The following is an 18,202-nucleotide window of genomic DNA, read 5'->3' on the forward strand; positions in this document are numbered from 1 at the left end:
TGGCAAAACGTGGAAACTGCATGCTCGTCATGAATTCGTGTGGTGTCGACATCTCGTCTGTGTCAACCATCACTATAGGAATTTGTGTTTTTACGACAAGAACTGCTTTAAAAAACAAGACGGTGGCATTTTTTAATTACTTTAGCAAAATAGCCTTTTACAATGCATATTCTAAGATATTGAAAACCTCCTTAAAATGTGTGTTGGTCATAAAAAATTACAACCGGTTTTATTAAAAAACCATTGTTATCTCAGTTGAATTTAAAAGCCCAATGTATGTGTCCACGTGCAGCCAGCAAAAATCTCTCGAACCCTTGAGCTTCCACGTAGCCAGCAAAAATCTCTCGAACCCTTGAGCTTCCACGCAGCAAGCTCGATCTCTCGAACTTCCGCCGCCACCCTCCGTCAACAAGTTTGCCTTCCCTTGGTGAAGAGCTCCGTCGAAGTGCATCATCTCTCTCTCACTTGCGGCATCATGTGTCTCATTGGGCAAGAACCCTAGGCCCCAATCCGCTTAGTTCTGTTATGATGTAGAGGTGTGGTAACTCTCTCTCTCACTCACTTACTCACTGCTTTGATTTTGTGTTGATGATGTTGTAGAAGAAGAAGAATGGCGGCGATAACGGCAACAACAAGGAGAACGAAGACTCCACCATCACCTAAAGCATTTGAGCATGTTTCTTTTTGTGGAGTTGTCTGTGGTATCCATCCCCACATATTCTCATTTTAATTTGCATTTGCATTTGCGTTTCATTTGGCATTTTGTTTCTTTCAGGAAGCTTCGTTTGGGCATCAATGGCCTCGTTCGATGAAACTCCTCCCAGAAACTCCAAGAACGGCGAGAAGATCTTCAAAACCAAGTGCGCTCAGTGCCACACCATCGACAAAGGTGCCGACAACAAACAAGGTATCTATCGTCACTCATCACCTTCGGTTCCTTTTTTTTCTTTACCCTAATTAACAATCAGATCTACGATTCTGATGCTACTTTTACATCAGCTTTTACTTAAATCTTGATACTCCATGCTCTAAGGTTCAGGGTTTTAGTCGAATAGAAAAAAGGATTTGTAATTATTGTTTATTTTAATTAATGGCTATGTGATATACTATTGTGATTTTTTCGTTGTTTAGGTTCGAGAGTTACTCTGTATTGATGTTGAGGGAAACATTATGCTTGTTGAGGCAACATGGGTTACTGCCTCCCAAAACTATATGCAAAGTAACAGGAGTTTGAACTTTATTTTTAATTTGGACCACAAATAGACTTTAGTTTGGCTTCCTTATCTTAATGGGAGATACATGTGCAAAGATAAAAAAATCATATTTAGTTTATGGGCTTGAGATGATGAAAACTATGTTCTGATTTAGTTCATATTTCTCACTAGTCAAGTAAACAAAATTGTTGCTTATGAATAGTTCTGTAACTTCTTCCTCTACCACAAACGATTTTATAAAAAAAATTCACAAAATGAAATTGATGTCAATAGTGACATATACTGACAACTTGTGTTTGTGGTAATATCAATTTATTCTATTTTTTTGTCAATAAGAGGGAAGAGTAGATTGACAACTTGTGTTTGTGGTAATATCAGTTTATTCTATTTTTTATTTGAGAGAGCTAAGCACTGCTGAAATGAAAGTGGATAGTATATAATCAAACTGAAGAATCTACTGATTTTATTTATCAGTAATTACATGAATGAGTAAAATGTAAGTATAATTATTATAAATCTGTTGTTCTGCACTGCAGTTAACCTGAATTAGAATTTCATCTTGGTTTTGTTGTTTATTGAATTTATCATTGCCTCTCTCTGTCTCTCAACTCATCATTTTATGTTTAGACATACCAAACTTTCTCAGCCTACACCATTGAAGAAAGTAAAAATTGGAGTGAGTTGACTAGAAATATATTAATATATTGTATTTTTACTAAATATGTTTTGTTGTAAAAATAATTAAATAAACTCAAATTCTGTTTTTATGTGAATTCTGCTTGCAGCTGATGGCGCAAATTCTGCTCCATGGGACTCTTCACGCCACTGTCTATGAAGTCGATAAGCTCAAAATTGGTGGAGGCAACTTTTTAACCAAGGTAAGCTTTCTTAAACTTCTCTCTATTTTTATTTTTATTTGGTTGGTTGGTTGTACACGGTTAGATTTTCTTTTGTAGTTAGTTAAATTAACTCTTAATTAATTTAGCAGATTAGTTTATTGATAATCTTGCAATGGTATCAGCGCTGCCTCTGTTACTGCCTTCTCCAAACAGAGAATAAACCTAACTAACCTTCACACGTTAATTTCATGAATGACGAATTAACTTACCTGATCTATATGGTGCTTTTATATCACCAATATTTTTTGGTTTCTTGATCTATATGGTGTTTTTATATCAAAGTACTGCATTATTTATTCTTGATCCCATTGAATGTTATAAAGAACAAATTAAGATAATGAGTATAAATTGTGTAATAATATATCTTATTCATCGTTAAATTTTTTTGATTTGTCTTGTGTAACATTTCTTTATTTCTTTATTTCTTTCATCGGTAACTTACCTTCACACGTGGATTTTAAGCTCCTAGAATCTCCATTTTTAAGCTCCATATATAATTGATCTGGTTAGGAAAACAAAAAGGAGTGAGGCTATGGTTTGTTTAAAAGGAGTTCTAGAACCATCAACCTATCATAACTTACGTTTCAAGATGTAGTTTTTAATAAAGCATCATAACTAAATTAACTTATTATAATTTTATAAGAATTTCGATAGTGAAAATGCCAACTGGGAAGTTGCTTTGCAATCTGAATTTCAGGCCTTTTAGCATAACCATATATGGTTTCTAAAAATGAACATTAAAGAAAACGTGAATGGAAGTACATATCAATAAATATAAAGTTACCAAAATATGTTCCATTAAAAAAATAGTTTATTTACTCCCTCCAGATCTTTCTATAAAAATAAAATTAAAGATTTTATTTAGTCATTTTTATAATAAAAATCAATAAAAAAATGTCTCTTGTATTGTTTTTTTTTACAAAAATATCCTAAATTATGAGTTATTTCTTTGGGCTCAGTAAATAATAAGTAAAATGTTAGGAATAATTTTGAGAAGAAAAAAAATAATTTTAAGATATATTTAATATTATTTTCAAATTAAATAATATTATATAATTATTGCAGATGATAAAACTTTCACTATAAATATTTAACGCAATGGGATATTTAAGACTTAAAGTCAACACTGTTGATTAAGCCGCTGAACTAATTTAATGTCAATAAATCCACGAGCTTGATCGTAGTTTATTAAATGCCTCACTTACCTCACTTACCTTCACACGAAGTTTAATGTCTCACTTACCTTCACACGAAGAGTAGTGTATGCTCTTGGTAATTTAATGCCTCACTTACCTTCACACGAAGTTCCTTTTCCCGGTGCTAATAATTTTAGAGTGGCATATGATGATGCTAGACGATAAATAATGTATAGTTGCTTGTGAGTTTTTTCATAATTTATTGAGTATTATAATTTATTGAGTATTTTAAATAAGAATTCACTCCAATAATTCTCATTTTTGTTCTCTTTTATGAATAAATTATATTTTTGCAAACTACTATATAGCTTCAGTGGGAACACCTTTCTCACATAAAATATCTAATCTAGGACTAGGAAAAAATATAAGTGAGAAGTTTTCAAACTTAAAAAGAAGAATACCATGCTTCAAACAAAGGAAGAACTAAATCCATTTTAAGAGTTATTTAGAAATCATTGCTTGATCTCCTCTATGGACTAACCCTCTATTAGGCAAGTTCTTTGATTCTACCCAGCAAAATACATCACATTGGAGATTATGAAGCTTGTAGAAATCAAAGAGACATAGATATATAGAGAAAATCCAGCTTGTAGAAACCATAGAAAGAAATAATTTTTTTGAATTGATTTTTTTACTGCTTTGAGTTGCTTACTAATTATAACAAAATTTCACTTCTTTCACATTTGTGCATTTGCTGTCAAATGAAGGCTTGTCTGTTTGGCCTTATTGTGAAATATTATGGAGTACACTTGTTGACAGCAATTTTGTGTGTCTGCTACTCTGTTGTCATAAAAACACTAAAAAGAATTTGGCAAAACACCATGAAGAGTTAAAAGATATGTCTAGCTTTCCACATCGGTTCAGGCCAAAACAGATGTAGAATTCCAGACATTCTACATCGGTTATTAGAATGACCGATGTTGAAATCTGACATTCTACATCAATTATTTGAACGACCAATATTGAAATCTGACATTCTACATCGGTTTTCAAGACAACCGATGTAGAAATCTAGTAGATTTCTACATTGGTTGTCTTGAAAACCGATGTAGAATGACATATTTCAACATCGGTCCCTCAACTGTTGTTGTATTTCAACGACACCGGGTTACAATGACGCGTGATAACCGATGTAAAAAGACACCGATAACTGATGTAGAAAGCCTATTTTCTAGTAGTGCACAATCCTTTATCACTAGTGTATGATTTTTGTTATAATTAGTTCACTATTTATTCCATTTAGGACCCAACCAAACCAATTTGCTGGCTTGCATGCAAGCACATAAATATATTTGGAGCATTTAGTAAGGAATGATGAATTTTGTTAATTAAGTGAATAAAATTTGTTTAGACAGTCTGATTGATCGAGAATCTTTAGATAAATTTTTTATAAATCACAAAAACATATATTTTTATCAATTATTTTAATTATTTGTCATATTATATAATTTAATGAAAAATAACATTATATTTTTATGATAATAAAGAAAAAAAATAAATCCAAGGAAAGTAAACTTCCTACCTTCTTCTGTAGAAAATTTTTCGTGAAAATTTGATTAAAAAACATTCCCAAAAAATATTCTTTCAAAAATATTATTTTTTAAAATACATAACAAATATGAAAAACTTATAAGTTTTCCAACCTATTATTTCTTAAAAAACAAAAATTTCTCTCAATCAAACGTCACCTAGGATAAAAATTAACAAAAAAATATATATAGGGACAAATTACAGACATGCCATGATTTGATGATATTAAGAGGTGTTAAATTCGTAATCAACTGTTCGAATTGCAAGAGCTAGTAATTGTATGTGTTCTTATTGTATGGGGTTATTGTTGTTCACGATACTACGTACGCGGTATTTACTGTACGGGACTAACACTTTGTGAGTCATGATCGAAAATTATAGCAAAATTGGGTAAAAGGAGGCCGTCATGTTTTCTTGTAAGACTTAGATCACAAGTTTACAGTCAGAGATACTGAAGGAAACTACAAGTCTACAAGTTCTTGTATGCAATTTAACTGGTACACTAAAGATCTAAGGAGATAAATTCCTGATATTCAACACACAAGTGATACAAGATCAAGTAAAAAAATACATAACTTATACGCTTATTACAACACATGAATTGAAAGAGTAAACTTGTCACAGAAAATTTTTCAACATGTTCAACATCACGTTCAGCAACACCAAAGCGACAAAAATAGAATGGAGTAGAAGAATGACCTCAACTGAAATGGCGTTCACTATATGGGACATCAACTTGACACCTGTATGTTGTTCCATAAATATCAGGTTAGGGATTATCATATTAAAGATTATGATACAATTTTTCATTAAGTAACACCTAACTTGTAAAATTCAAAGCACATTAAAATTTCACTTACCTGCTATATATTCCGAGTGTGGACTGATTCACAGTTCCTTTAACGACCTTGATTGTATCGTCTTGTATTTGCATTAGACCTGTTGCTCTTCTTTGATTAAGAATGCATTCAACAAAACTGATTGACCATTCTGTTTTCCGAAAGAAGAAGACAATATAACCCAAGAGTATTCCAAATACAACTCCACATGCATATCCTATAGCTACGGGTTTCCAACCAAACCTGAATTCTTCATCATGCTGAAATGTTGCTGAATCTTTTGGCAATTTTTCATCGTTGTGGCAAGATTTTGACAGAGGCAACCCACATAACCCTTGATTGCCTTCATAGGAATCATTCTGGAATGTGTCGAACTGCTTACCTGTTGGTATCATCCCCAACAGCTGGTTCTGTGAAAGGTTTAAGACCGAGAGGAAGTGAAGATTGGTCAATGCCTTTGGAATCTCACCTGTGAGCATGTTTGAAGAGAGGTCTAACCATTCAAGATTTTTCAAACCACCAAAGTTTTGTGGAATAACACCATTGATTCTGTTGTGGGAAAGGTTAAGCCCTTTGAGTGACTTTAACTCTCCAATGATTGCTGGAATCACTCCTCCAAATCTGTTATTTGACAAATCCATAGTTGTGAAAGTAGTTAAGATCCTCTCCAGCTCATACGTGTTTCCTTTTATTGTGATTACCACAGAATCATAGCAACTGGAAGTATAGTTTTTGCCGCTCATATATTCCAGACCATTATGGACATTCACCATCATTTCCTTGAAGTCTTCTATGCAAGCTGTTGGCAAATTGCCACTAAAATTATTGTTGGAGATGTCAAAAACCCTCAACATGGGAAAAACATTCTTCAATTTCAAACAATTGATGGTACCATTGAACCTATTAGCACGTAAAACAAGGACTTGCAGCTGTTGAAGTGACTCTAGAAAAGTTGGAAATGTATCTTGTATGTTATTTTCTCCAAGGTCCAAAACTCTTAGCTGTTTACACTTGACAACAGACCGAGGTAATTGTCCCTCCAATTGATTGCCATTAAAATTCATAGTCACCAATGCTTCTATCTCAAGATATGTTTTGGGTATCATTCCACTAAGCATGTTCCTTCGCAGATCCAAAACTGAAAGGTAAGGAAAGGTTCCAAGGCATTGAGGAAGCTTGCCTGTCAAGTTATTGTGAGACAAGTTGAGAATCTGAAGGTAGCTTGCATTGCAAATAGTTGAAGAAATGCGGCCAGTCAATTTGTTATTTGAGACTGAAAAATATTCAATTCCAGATGGGGGAACTGGAATATCTCCTTGTAACATGTTGAAGCTAAGGTCAATGTATTGCATGGTCGCCCATGAGAGCGAAAGATACCCAACCGATGTTAGAAGGTTATGAGAAAGGTCCAAAAACGACAAAGTATCTTTCCCTGTGCTATTAAACCATTTTGGAATCTTGCCATGAATTTGGTTCCTTGATAGATCTAAAGAGTTAAGATATTTTAGCCCACTAAGGAGTTTTGGGAAACTATTGATATTACATGAAGATAAATATAAATATTGAAGGTTGAGAAAGTTGTAGTCACCCTCAGTATTGTTGAAACTGAGGTAAAGAAAATTATTGTCAGAGAGATCAAGAATTTCTAGAAATTGCATATTTGAAAATTTGTGAAAATCTACATGGCCAGTCAAGTTGTTTGATGATAGACTCAACCAAGTGAGATTTTGTAGATGAAACATTGAGTTGGGGATATTACCTTGTAGCTTGTTATAAGAGAGATCACAATAATACAAGGAAAAAGAAGAGAATTCACCAATTGACCCTGTAAGCTGATTCCCATGAAGAGATAATTGTATCAACGATGACAAAGAAAAGCACCAATGGGGAATTGTTCCATTCATGGAGTTACTTGACAAATCCAGAGAACATAAATTAGAAAGTCCACTAATTTTGTCTGGCATTGGGCCAACTAATTTATTGTATGAACAATCTAAATCACTAAGCTGAGTTAGCCCAAACAATGATGATGGCAATTGGCCCACTAGGTTGTTTCCAGAAATGCATAAATATTCTATTTTGCTAAGCTTGTCAAACATATCGGGGATCTCACCACCAAAATTATTAACTGAAAGATCTAAGTAAGTGAGATGTTTTAGATTTGAAAGGGATGACGGAATCTCACCGCTGAAATTGTTCCCACCAAGGTCCAAGTGTTTTAGTTGCATCAGATTAGATAAAAACACAGGAATAGGTCCTCCAAAGTCACAAGATTCAAAACTCAAATAGTTAAGAGACTCCAAATGGTTAATGGTATTGGGAAGTTTTCCTGAAAAGCCAGTGTAAGAGAGATCCAAGTATCTAAGAGGAGTGCTCCGATTGAACTCTGGAAGTTCACCTTGGAGATCCAAATTGACAGACAGATCAAGCTTTTGAAGATTGGGTAAACAGAGTATGTTATTTGCTAACTTCCCTTGCAATCCTGTATCTCCAAGACTAAGAGAGACCAAAGAGGATGAGAAATTCACTAACAAAGATAGAGAGCTCGGTTCAATGGTAGACATGTTTAGGAAATCAAGAGTGAGCTCCCTTATATCAGTTGCATTTACAATGACATTTTCCAGGGTTGCTGCTTCAATTCTCATTCCAAGAAATGAGAGATCAAGAGAGACTAATTTTGAGAGCTGAGAGATTTTAGAAGGAATAACACCACTAAATGCAGAGTGAGATAGATTTAGATGAGTAAGAGCCACATGATCACCAAAGCCGTTAGGCATTGGAGAATTGGAAAAATCATTGAAGGCAAGGTTGAGTTTTTTGAGATGAATGAGTTTGAAGAGAGTGGTGTTGGGATGAAATTCACCTTGAAGGCAACTGCAGCTAAGGTCTATGCCAATTACGTGACCTGACTTGGTGTCACAACTCACCCCTTCCCACAAGCAGCAATTCGTACCATTTTCCCATGATTCTGTCTTTGGATAAGGAGACTCACACCAACGAGAAGAGTCAGAAGAGCTATTGAGAGTAAATGAGCTCTTGAAACTAAGCAAGGCGGAGGCGTCATCATGGTTGCAAAATGGAATCAATGAAGACGTTTGTGAAGGAAAATGACAAAGCAAGAAACTCAGGACAAGAAACAGAAACCCCCCCATACTTTTATGAATTGTTTTGCTCAACAGATTCAAAGTTCCCAACCCTTGTTTAGATACTAACCCAGAAAGTGTAATCATTATATAATCTAAGCAATGCATGAACGTCATTTTATAGCCAAAACTGCATGTGAAACACAAGTGAAGTCCCGTAATGTGAAAATTGACTTGCACAATTAAGTTTTTGCGGCTTGTTATTTTGGCCCCTGTTTGAATTATAATTGATAAAACACAATTTTCATAGAAACTACAGAGGATAAAAGCAAAGTGAAGCGAGAAATAAATTAATTAAAAAATCCAATAATGTTTCACAATTTGTTGGACATAGCTACGTGATAGGTTTAAATAAGAGGGAAAACACATCGGATCGTTTGTTGACACTTGTGACCTTACCTGCGTCAGACTTGTGTCAGTGCGACAGTGCCTAGTTATAAAATTAATCGGTTAAAGACTGTTTTTAAAAGTTAATTTAATTAAAAAATTGTGTTTTAGACCATTTAAGAAACAATAATTTCTTACTAATAAATTTTTTGATTCTAACCATAACCACATATACAAGTGGTTACTACAACCATAATCATAACCAGTTATAGTTGGCGTAGCCGGTTATCATTTTTGAAACCCTGGTTATATATTCATAACTAGTTATATTTAAAATCAGCTCTGAAAATATAACTGATTTTGAAGATTAAAAAAACGTTTTTAAAATTGACTTTATACTATTTTTCTTTCTATTTTAAGATATTTCATATCGAAAGAAAAAAATACAAGTAATTTTACTTAAGTTGGAGTTATCATTTTAATTCATAAAATTTTTGTGAAAAATAATTTTATACATGGATTCTACGTTTGATATTGCTTGGTCAAAATTATATATGGTAGATAGGCAATTTGACATCAAATAGAATTGAGAAGTTGAGAACAAATATGCATGTTTTGATGGATACAGAGTATGAATCCAATTGTTCCCTTCATGCGGTAAAGCAAAAATAAAATAAAACAAATGTCTATTTTTATAATAGAGTAAATATTGGCACAACAAATATTCTATTATTGAAGCTATACATTTTTTTGGATGCTAAACTGAATATAGAATCTGTAAATATGAAACCAGTTAATTTGAGCACCCCTACACTTACTTTTATTTCATCTCATTTTCGCTTTTTTATTACATCATCTGTTATATTTCCTAGTTTTCTTTTCTATCTTCCTCTTTTTTTCTACTCATATAGTTCTTTTTCACAAAAAAAATAAATAGATTTCTCAATCTTGTATAATTGGACTCGGACTATAACGTATAATTGGTATTGATAGCAGAAAATAGTGTTTATAACAACAAGGAACGATGTTCACAACAAAATAAAAAATAGCTACAGTGTTTCAGCAAAAGGAATGAGGGAAAATCAACAACACAGAGTCAGCGTTCTGCAACTAAACCATCATCGGTTTAGAATAGCACCTGAGATTAAGGAGAGTAGAAAGGTTCAGAGAAAGGTGTAGAGAAGAAGGAATTAACAGAGGGATCTGAGAAGCATACAGGAAGAGTGTTCACCTTCAACACATAACCTAGAATGAGTATTCACACAACCTTATATTCTCCCTCCTAACACGTGTGCTTTTTCTGACCCCCACATGCAGATCATCAGCCACGTGTCCTTCCTTTGTAACTGACTCACGCACCAATTTTCCTTCCTGCTTCCCGCATGTTACATTACCCTCCCCTTTATAAACAACCTTGTCCTCAAGGTTGAAGTGAGGATAACTTGCCTTAACCCAAGTTGCATCCTCCCATTTAGCTTCCTCAAGACCAGCAATTTCCTATTTAATCAACACTTGGTCCACTTGGGAAGAGTCTCTCAATAACACCCTTGAATCCAATACTGCTATGGGTTGGACCATTGGACCACTTTCACCCACTGTTAAGGGTAATGGTAAATAAGGCTGATTTGAGCTACCAACGAACTTCTTCAATGCAGAAATGTGAAAAACAGGATGTATACGAGCTGTTTCAGGCAATTTCAACTTATATGCCACTCTGCCAATTCGATCCACCACTTCAAATGGACCAAAATACTTCATTCCCAATTTCTGATTTTTTTCTTAATGCCACCGAGTGTTGTCTATAGGGTTGTAATTTAACCAAAGCCATATCTCCAATTTCTAATTGACAATCCCTTTTTTTTTATCTGCATTCTGCTTCATATAATTATGGGCTCTTAAAAGATTAGATTTCAATTGTTGTAACAAAGCATCTCGAGAAATCAAAGAATCTTGCACAAAAACTGGATCTTTTGAATTACATTCATGAGGAATAACAGATGGTGGATCCCTACCAAACACAACCTTAAAGGGAGACATACCAATGTTGCGATGAAAGGAAGTGTTGTACCAAAATTGAGCCCAAGGAAGCATCTCAAACCAGGCTTTAGGATGATCAAACATAAAACATCTCAAGTACATCTCTAGTGTCTTCTTCAACACCTCCGTTTGGCCATCCGACTGAGGATGATAAGCAGAACTCATAGCCAATGTGGTGACTTGAGCTTTGAATAACTGTTGCCAGAAGGCACTGATAAAAACACGATCTCGATCTGAAACAATGGTCTTAGGAAAGCCATGCATCTTTACTATATTAACAATAAAGACATCATGTGATGATGGCAAATGTGTAATGAAGTCCATAGCAATGTCCTCCCATATTCTTTGAGGAATTGGAAGTGGTTGTAATAAGCCAGCTAGCAGCGCTTGTTCTACCTTGGCTTGTTGGCAAATACTACACTTTTCACAAAATCCCTTATATCTTGCTGCATTTTGGGCCAATAAAATTGTTTACAAATTCTGGAAACTGATTTGGTGACTCCTTCATGACCTCCAATCTTAGAAGCATGAAACTCATGCATAATTTTCTGCTTCAATGCCTCATTCGAAGGAATCATCATCCTGCATGCCTTTCCAAAACAGCAATCCATTATTCACTGTATATTCAGTTCCGAACATAGTTCCCTCTATACATTGTTTATAAAGTGCAGCCAGAATAGCATCCTCCTTCATTAATGTTGCTACTTGAGTCATCCACACTCCTATTGCTTCAGACCACGCCATAGAAAAACTTCTGGAAAATGCATCCGCAGGAATATTCTCCCTATCCGACTTGTACTGAATAACAAAATCATTTCCCAAAAATTTGGGTAGCCACTGTTGTTGCTCAGGAGTTTGCAACCTTTTCTCTAATAATTCCTTCAAGCTTTTCTGATCAGTACGGATAATGAATTTATGGCCCAATAGGTAGTGTCTGAACTTAGCCAAAGCTTCCGTAATGGCATGAAACTCTCTAATGTAAGCATATTGTTTTTGCATTCTGGATGATAGCTTTTTGGAAAAATAAGCTATTGGATGTTCATTCTGACTTAATACAGCCCCAATTCCAGTACCTGAAGCATCAGTCTCTAGTACAAAAGGTTCCTTGAAGTTAGGAATGGATAAGACTGGAGCTGAAGTCATGACTTCCTTCAACTTATTAAGGGAAGTAGTGGCACTTGCAGACCACTTAAACGAGTCCTTCTTTAAAAGATCAGTTAATGATGCTGCTATTGTAGCATAACCTTTCACAAATTTTCTATAATATCCTGTCAAGCCCAGAAATCCTCTTAATTGCTTGAGAGAATTTGGTAATGGCCAATCCAAAACAACTTGTAATTTTGTTGTCTCCATTGCTACACCAGCTCTATATAATGTGTGTCCCAAATAATCAATCTCTCTAACTCCAAAAGCACATTTAGAGAATCTAGCAAACAACTGATGTTGCTTCAAAATGCTCAACACAATTTCCAAATGAGACAAATGATCCTTCCATGAAGGACTGAATATAAGAATATCATCAAAGAATACCAAAACAAATCTTCTTAAAGCACCTTTGAAAATGTCATTCATCAAACTCTAAAAAGTGGTTGGGGCATTGGTCAAACCAAATGGCATAACTAGCCATTCATAGTGTCCATGATGTGTTCTAAAAGCTGTTTTGTGTCTATCTTCAGAATTAAGAAGAATCTGGTGATAACCGGATCTTAAATCCAACTTAGAAAAGAATACTGCCCTATAAAGTTCATCAATTAATTCATCAATAGTTGGAATTGGAAAGGGGTCCTTGATAGTTATGGCATTAAGTGCTCTATAATCTGTGCATACTCTCCAAGATCCATCTTTTTTTTTTTACCAAAATAATTGGAGATGAAAAAGGACTTTTACTTGGCTGAATAATTCCTTCTTCAAGCATACCATTCACCAATTTCTCTATTTCTTCCTTCTGGCTGTGAGGATACCTATAAGGTTTGACTTTAACAGGTGGATAACCATCCACTAAAGGAATGGAATGATCATGAGCTCATGTAGGAGGTAATGATGTAGGAGTTTCAAACACAGCACTATAAGAATGCAGAAGTAAAGCCAATTTAGGTTCCATATCAGTGGGCAACTCCAATAAGGGAAACTGTACAGAATTGGGCTCAATTAATTGCATGATAAAAGTCTCAGCAATAGCATCTGTCTTCAACATCCTTCTGATATGATGTAAATGAGCCTGTCCTGGAATTATATCATTCTCTCCTTGTAAGGTTGTAAATTTTCCATCATACATAAATTTCAATTGTAACTTGTCATAATCAGCTATGTGAGGACCAATAGTTTTCAGCCAACTAGCTCCTAAGATAAGATCAGCACCTGATACTGGTAATAAAAACACAGGCAATTGAAACCTGGCATTTTGAGCTTTGATAGTTAACTTTCTAATTATTCCTTCAGCTTCCATATAATTCCCATTTCCCACCATAACCTTAAAAAAAGGTGCTGGTTCCACAGGTAATTTGAGAAATTTAGCCACTCTTGGCTGTAAGAAATTGTCTGAACTGCCCCCATCCACCAAAACCTTAACTGGGAGCTTGTCAACATTAGCCACAAATCGAATTGTGCCTACACCCATACCACCTTTTAAAGCATTCAATGACAAGTGATGATCCTCAAGAATCACCTCCGCATTATTAGCCACACTATCAAATCTGTCTTCACTGTCATGAAATCCAAGCTCAGCATCATCATTCTCAGATTGTAACAACAAAAATTGTCTATTAGGACACTTATGGTTGAATGAAAACTTCTCATCATAGAAATAACATAGGCCTTTCTCTCTTCTCAATTGCATCTCAGCAGGAGTTATTCTTTTGACTGAAGTATTTCAAATAGGAGGTACATTTGGAGTAGGCAGCAATGGGGGTAAACTATTTTTCACTGGATTTTTTTGGACATTATTATGAGTATTAGAAGAAGACAAGTTTGAGTATCTAGGTGAAAATGGAATAGGACGAGTAATAGGCACTATAACATACTTTTCCTCATACAATTTAGCCAAAGCAACAACACGTAACAAATCATTAGGAGCTTGAGCAACCACATCTCTACGCATGTCCTTGTTCAATCCACTAATGAAACAATTAAGTAAGGCCTCATGAGTCAAACCATCAGATCTATGAGCTAATGACATAAATTTCAAATAATAATCAGCAACTGTACCCTGTTGTTAAAGTTTGAATAACTCTACCATAGGACAATCAAAAAGTGAAGGACCAAACTAAGATTCCAACGCACGTCGAAGCTCAGTCCAAGTATTCACCGTCTCCATTCTCTGCAGCATCTGAAACCATGGAATTACATCTTTCTCAAAATGAATTGAAGCTATATCAACACGATCTTGATCTGGAGTATTATGATAGTTGAAGAATTTCTCTGCCTTGAAAATCCATTCCATGACTGGAGTTTGTCCATCAAAATGCGGAAAACCAAATGTAATCTCCTTAACACCATAATTTATTGAAATTTGCGAGGGTGACGAGACTAGAGTGCTGGAATTACGACCTTTTGAGTTCGAGCCACCATTGGCCGTTGTTTAGTTTTGAATCAACAGATCAATTGCTCTCTGCATCAAATCCATACGAGCTTGATTGTCAGCTTGAAATTGATTAAAACGATCCTGTAAACTCTGATCACAAGAACGTTGTTCTTCCATCCAAGATGTGAGGGCGGAAACTTGGGACTGAAGTTGTTGAAGCCTGGTACGTTCATTATGTTCAGCCATGATCTCAATGAAAGCACCAATGTAACGTATAATTGATATTGATAGCAAAAAATAGTGTTTATAACAACAAGGAATGATGTTCACAACAAAATCATAAATAGCTACAGTGTTTCAGCAAAAGGAATGAGGGAAAATCAACAACACAGAGTCAGCGTTTTGCAACTAAACCATCACCGGTTCAGAATAACACCTGAGATTAAGGAGAGTAGAAAGGTTCAGAGAAGGTGTAGAGAAGAAGGAATTAACAGAGGGATCAGAGAAGCATACAGGAAGAGTGTTCACCTTCAACACATAACCTAGAATGAGTATTCACACAACCTTATATTCTCCCTCCTAACACGTGTGCTTTTTCTGACCCCCACATGCAGATCATCAACCACGTGTCCTTCCTTTGTAACTGACTCGCGCCAATTTTCCTTCCTGCTTCCCGCATGTTACACGGACTAACTAGGTTTATACAATAATATAGAACACTCAATGTTTGTACAAAATTGTGTATCTTTTGAAGCCATAAATTGCGGTAGGATATGCATGTGTGGAGGTATTTAATGCAAACCAGGTTGGGCAATTGGTTTTGTTGAAGGCGTTTTTAATCAGGAGAAAACATAGCTACAGATCTAATGCAAATAGTAAAATACGACAGAATCAGGGTTGTTGAACTGTTGAAACTTAAAACAATTAATTTGTTGTAATAACCTATTCTTTCAATTCCTAGTAATAAGTTATGTATTTCTTTCACTTCATCTCATTATATGTCATGCCTATTGAATACATTTGTTACAATTTCTTTCAAATATAATAACTTCTTTTAGCATTTGGGACGCCTGTTTCAACTTTTTAAAAGAATAAAAAATTGAAAAGAATTTAAAATCTAATTAAAATAAAAAAAACTGCTTTGAATAGCTTAATACAAAATCAACTACTTCTTTAGAAAAAAATAATTTTTAAGATTTAAATAAACATAAATCAGATTACCTTTTAATTTGGAAAAGACTTGCTAGCTCTTTACCTAATTAATTTAAGGGACATGATCTATTTTGTCCCTATATTTTATACTCAGTGTTAATTTATATTACTAGACAAAAATATTTTTTATGTCGGTTCAAGATTTTTCATCGCAGTTTTCAAGAAAATCGTCTTACAATGATAATATTTTAAGACGGTTTTTAAAAGAATCGTCTTAGAATGTATTTTTTAAAAATAATTGAGGATTCTAAGATAATTTTTTTAAAAAGAGATATTTTAAGATGATTTTTCAAAGAACCGTCTTAAAATATTTTTTTTAAAAAAATTAAAAATAATTAAGGATTCTAAGACAATTTTTACAAAATTCATCTTAGAATTTTAAAAAATATATAAAAATTGAGGATTCTAAGACAGTTTTTCACATAACCGTCTTAGAATTTCCTACTTTTTAAAAAAATTAAAAAATTTGAAAAAAATTAAAATAATAAATTTCACATGAAAATACAATGAGTCAAGCACCAAAAAGGGAAACCAAAAAATAAAAATCTTTTTCTTCTTCGTAAACATCAACATTAAAAATAATAATGAAAATAATTAGTTAATGCGTGACAATAAAATTATTGTATCATATGTGATCATTTATTATATTTATGGATCAAAGGCAGGGTGTGGACCTCAAATAATTTACAAATTTACAGGAAGATCCAAATTAGGATGTTGCGTTTAAACAATTTTTATTTACAATAATACACAACATGAAGCCAACAAGATGGTGCGTTTAAAAAAAATTTCTAATAAAAAACTATGTAAATAAATGGTATAATTGAAAACTGATGTTAACATAATTTACAATCATAGCAGATTAAAACATATTTTTCATAGTTACAGTTCAAATTTGTTTTTAGATTAAAGGACACATATATACAATTTCATCAAGTGAAGTGTTTTAATCAGTAAAGTATTCAACAAAAAGAGTTTCATACCAAATAACCCCTAAAAGCAGCTTGTGTTTTAATCTAGTCATTACTACAAAAATAGCATTTTACGACTCCTAATCTACGACGGTTGTAACGGGAACCGGCTTAGAAAGTGGTGCGGTGACATTTTTGTAATTATTGTAAGAACAAGAGCATTTTACGACACACATTCTAAGACGGTTAATAAAAACTGCCTTAGAATGTTATACATAACTAAATTTATGACGGGTTTTATAAAAAAAACCGTCTTAATTCAGGAAAACAAAAGCTAAACGTAGCAGACCCTCGCTCGTCCCAACTTCTCTCCTTTCGCACTGAACCTTCCTTTTTCTAACCCTAGTCTCGCGCACGCAGGACCTCTTGCTTCTTCTTGAACCCTAGTCGCACGCACACAGGACCTCTTACTTCTTCTTGAACCCTAGTTGTGCACACGCAACACCCCTTCTTAAATCTCTTCCATATTGAAGCAGACTCTTCGTCGAGTTCGTTCGAACGAGTTGGACCTTCCCAGCTTGCTGGAACTTCTGAATCAAGGACTGCCAGCGGGGCTTTCGCATTTACGTCGACAACAAAGAGATTGGTCTGACTTCGAAGAAACCAGGTAAGTGAGTTACTTACTTAGTTAGGTTAAGCTTGTTTTACGTGATTTGGTGTATTGTTGAACAGAGGTCGTGGGTTCAATATAATGTTCTTTTAGTGCTGATGTTTAACAATGCTTGTTGCAGGGAAGACGCAGGTCATCAATCAGTTGTTGGTGAACAACAACTGCTACCTTGTTTGACTTGGCTGCAAACGGGTCAGTGGGTATTTTTTAATTTTGTGTGGCTCATGTCTTCATGTTAGTTTGCTTTTTTATTTGACAATGATATGTAGTTTAGCAAACTTTATACGTTATAATTGTTCATTTTTTTTCTATTTGATTGCTGAATAAATGCATTGAACACCTCTATTTCTTCTTGTCTTTTGTTTGAGATAGCCCATTTCCTTTCATGAAGGCCTATTATTGAGTCAAAATCCCTTGCTTTGCTATACGTGTACACCACGACATCCCTCTATGGGATTTCATCATGATTATGATCTCATTCCAGTGATCCTTCTTCCCCCTTAAATGACATGGCACATATGCCTTCATCAAACCAACCTCTAGCTGCAATGACTCAACTGTCAACTATCAACTGTGACAGCAAAATGTGAGGGGGGAAGGGGTAATTTTGTGGCTTCACATTTTTTTTGGAAAAATCTAGCATAAAGATAGGTGAGATCTTTGTTACTTTGCTTTCAAGGCCTAAATTGTGTTGATGAGGTCGA

At 34.4% G+C, this 18,202-nt stretch overlaps 2 protein-coding genes across 7 annotated transcripts; one reads left to right on the forward strand and one right to left on the reverse strand.

The window, feature by feature from the left end:
- Positions 1–216: 216 nt before the first annotated feature.
- On the forward strand, positions 217–2,498 carry LOC114384587. Of its 6 annotated transcripts, none has more exons than XM_028344293.1 (5): positions 217–489; positions 601–701; positions 776–907; positions 1,842–1,890; positions 2,000–2,196. In XM_028344293.1, the coding sequence occupies exons 1-4, from the start codon at positions 476–478 to the stop codon at positions 1,871–1,873; spliced, it is 279 nt and encodes a 92-aa protein (XP_028200094.1). In that variant the 5' UTR covers positions 217–475; the 3' UTR covers positions 1,874–1,890; positions 2,000–2,196. The 6 variants fall into 6 exon arrangements, with proteins under 6 accessions (XP_028200094.1, XP_028200092.1, XP_028200091.1 ...); XM_028344291.1 differs by lacking the exon at positions 1,842–1,890 and adding an exon at positions 2,203–2,498 and having other exon boundaries at positions 230–536; positions 2,000–2,092; XM_028344292.1 differs by lacking the exon at positions 1,842–1,890 and adding an exon at positions 2,203–2,498 and having other exon boundaries at positions 232–489; positions 2,000–2,092.
- Positions 2,499–5,235: 2,737 nt separating this feature from the next.
- LOC114384376 (receptor-like protein 6) lies at positions 5,236–9,133 on the reverse strand. Its single transcript, XM_028344045.1, has 2 exons — positions 5,700–9,133; positions 5,236–5,582 (listed from the first exon to the last, which is right to left on the reverse strand). Exons 1-2 carry the CDS (start codon positions 8,936–8,938, stop codon positions 5,540–5,542), a joined length of 3,282 nt encoding a protein of 1,093 aa, XP_028199846.1. The 5' UTR covers positions 8,939–9,133; the 3' UTR covers positions 5,236–5,539.
- Positions 9,134–18,202: the final 9,069 nt, after the last annotated feature.

This window comes from Glycine soja, chromosome 14 (genome assembly GCF_004193775.1).
Source record: "Glycine soja cultivar W05 chromosome 14, ASM419377v2, whole genome shotgun sequence".
Lineage (NCBI taxonomy): Eukaryota > Viridiplantae > Streptophyta > Magnoliopsida > Fabales > Fabaceae > Glycine > Glycine soja.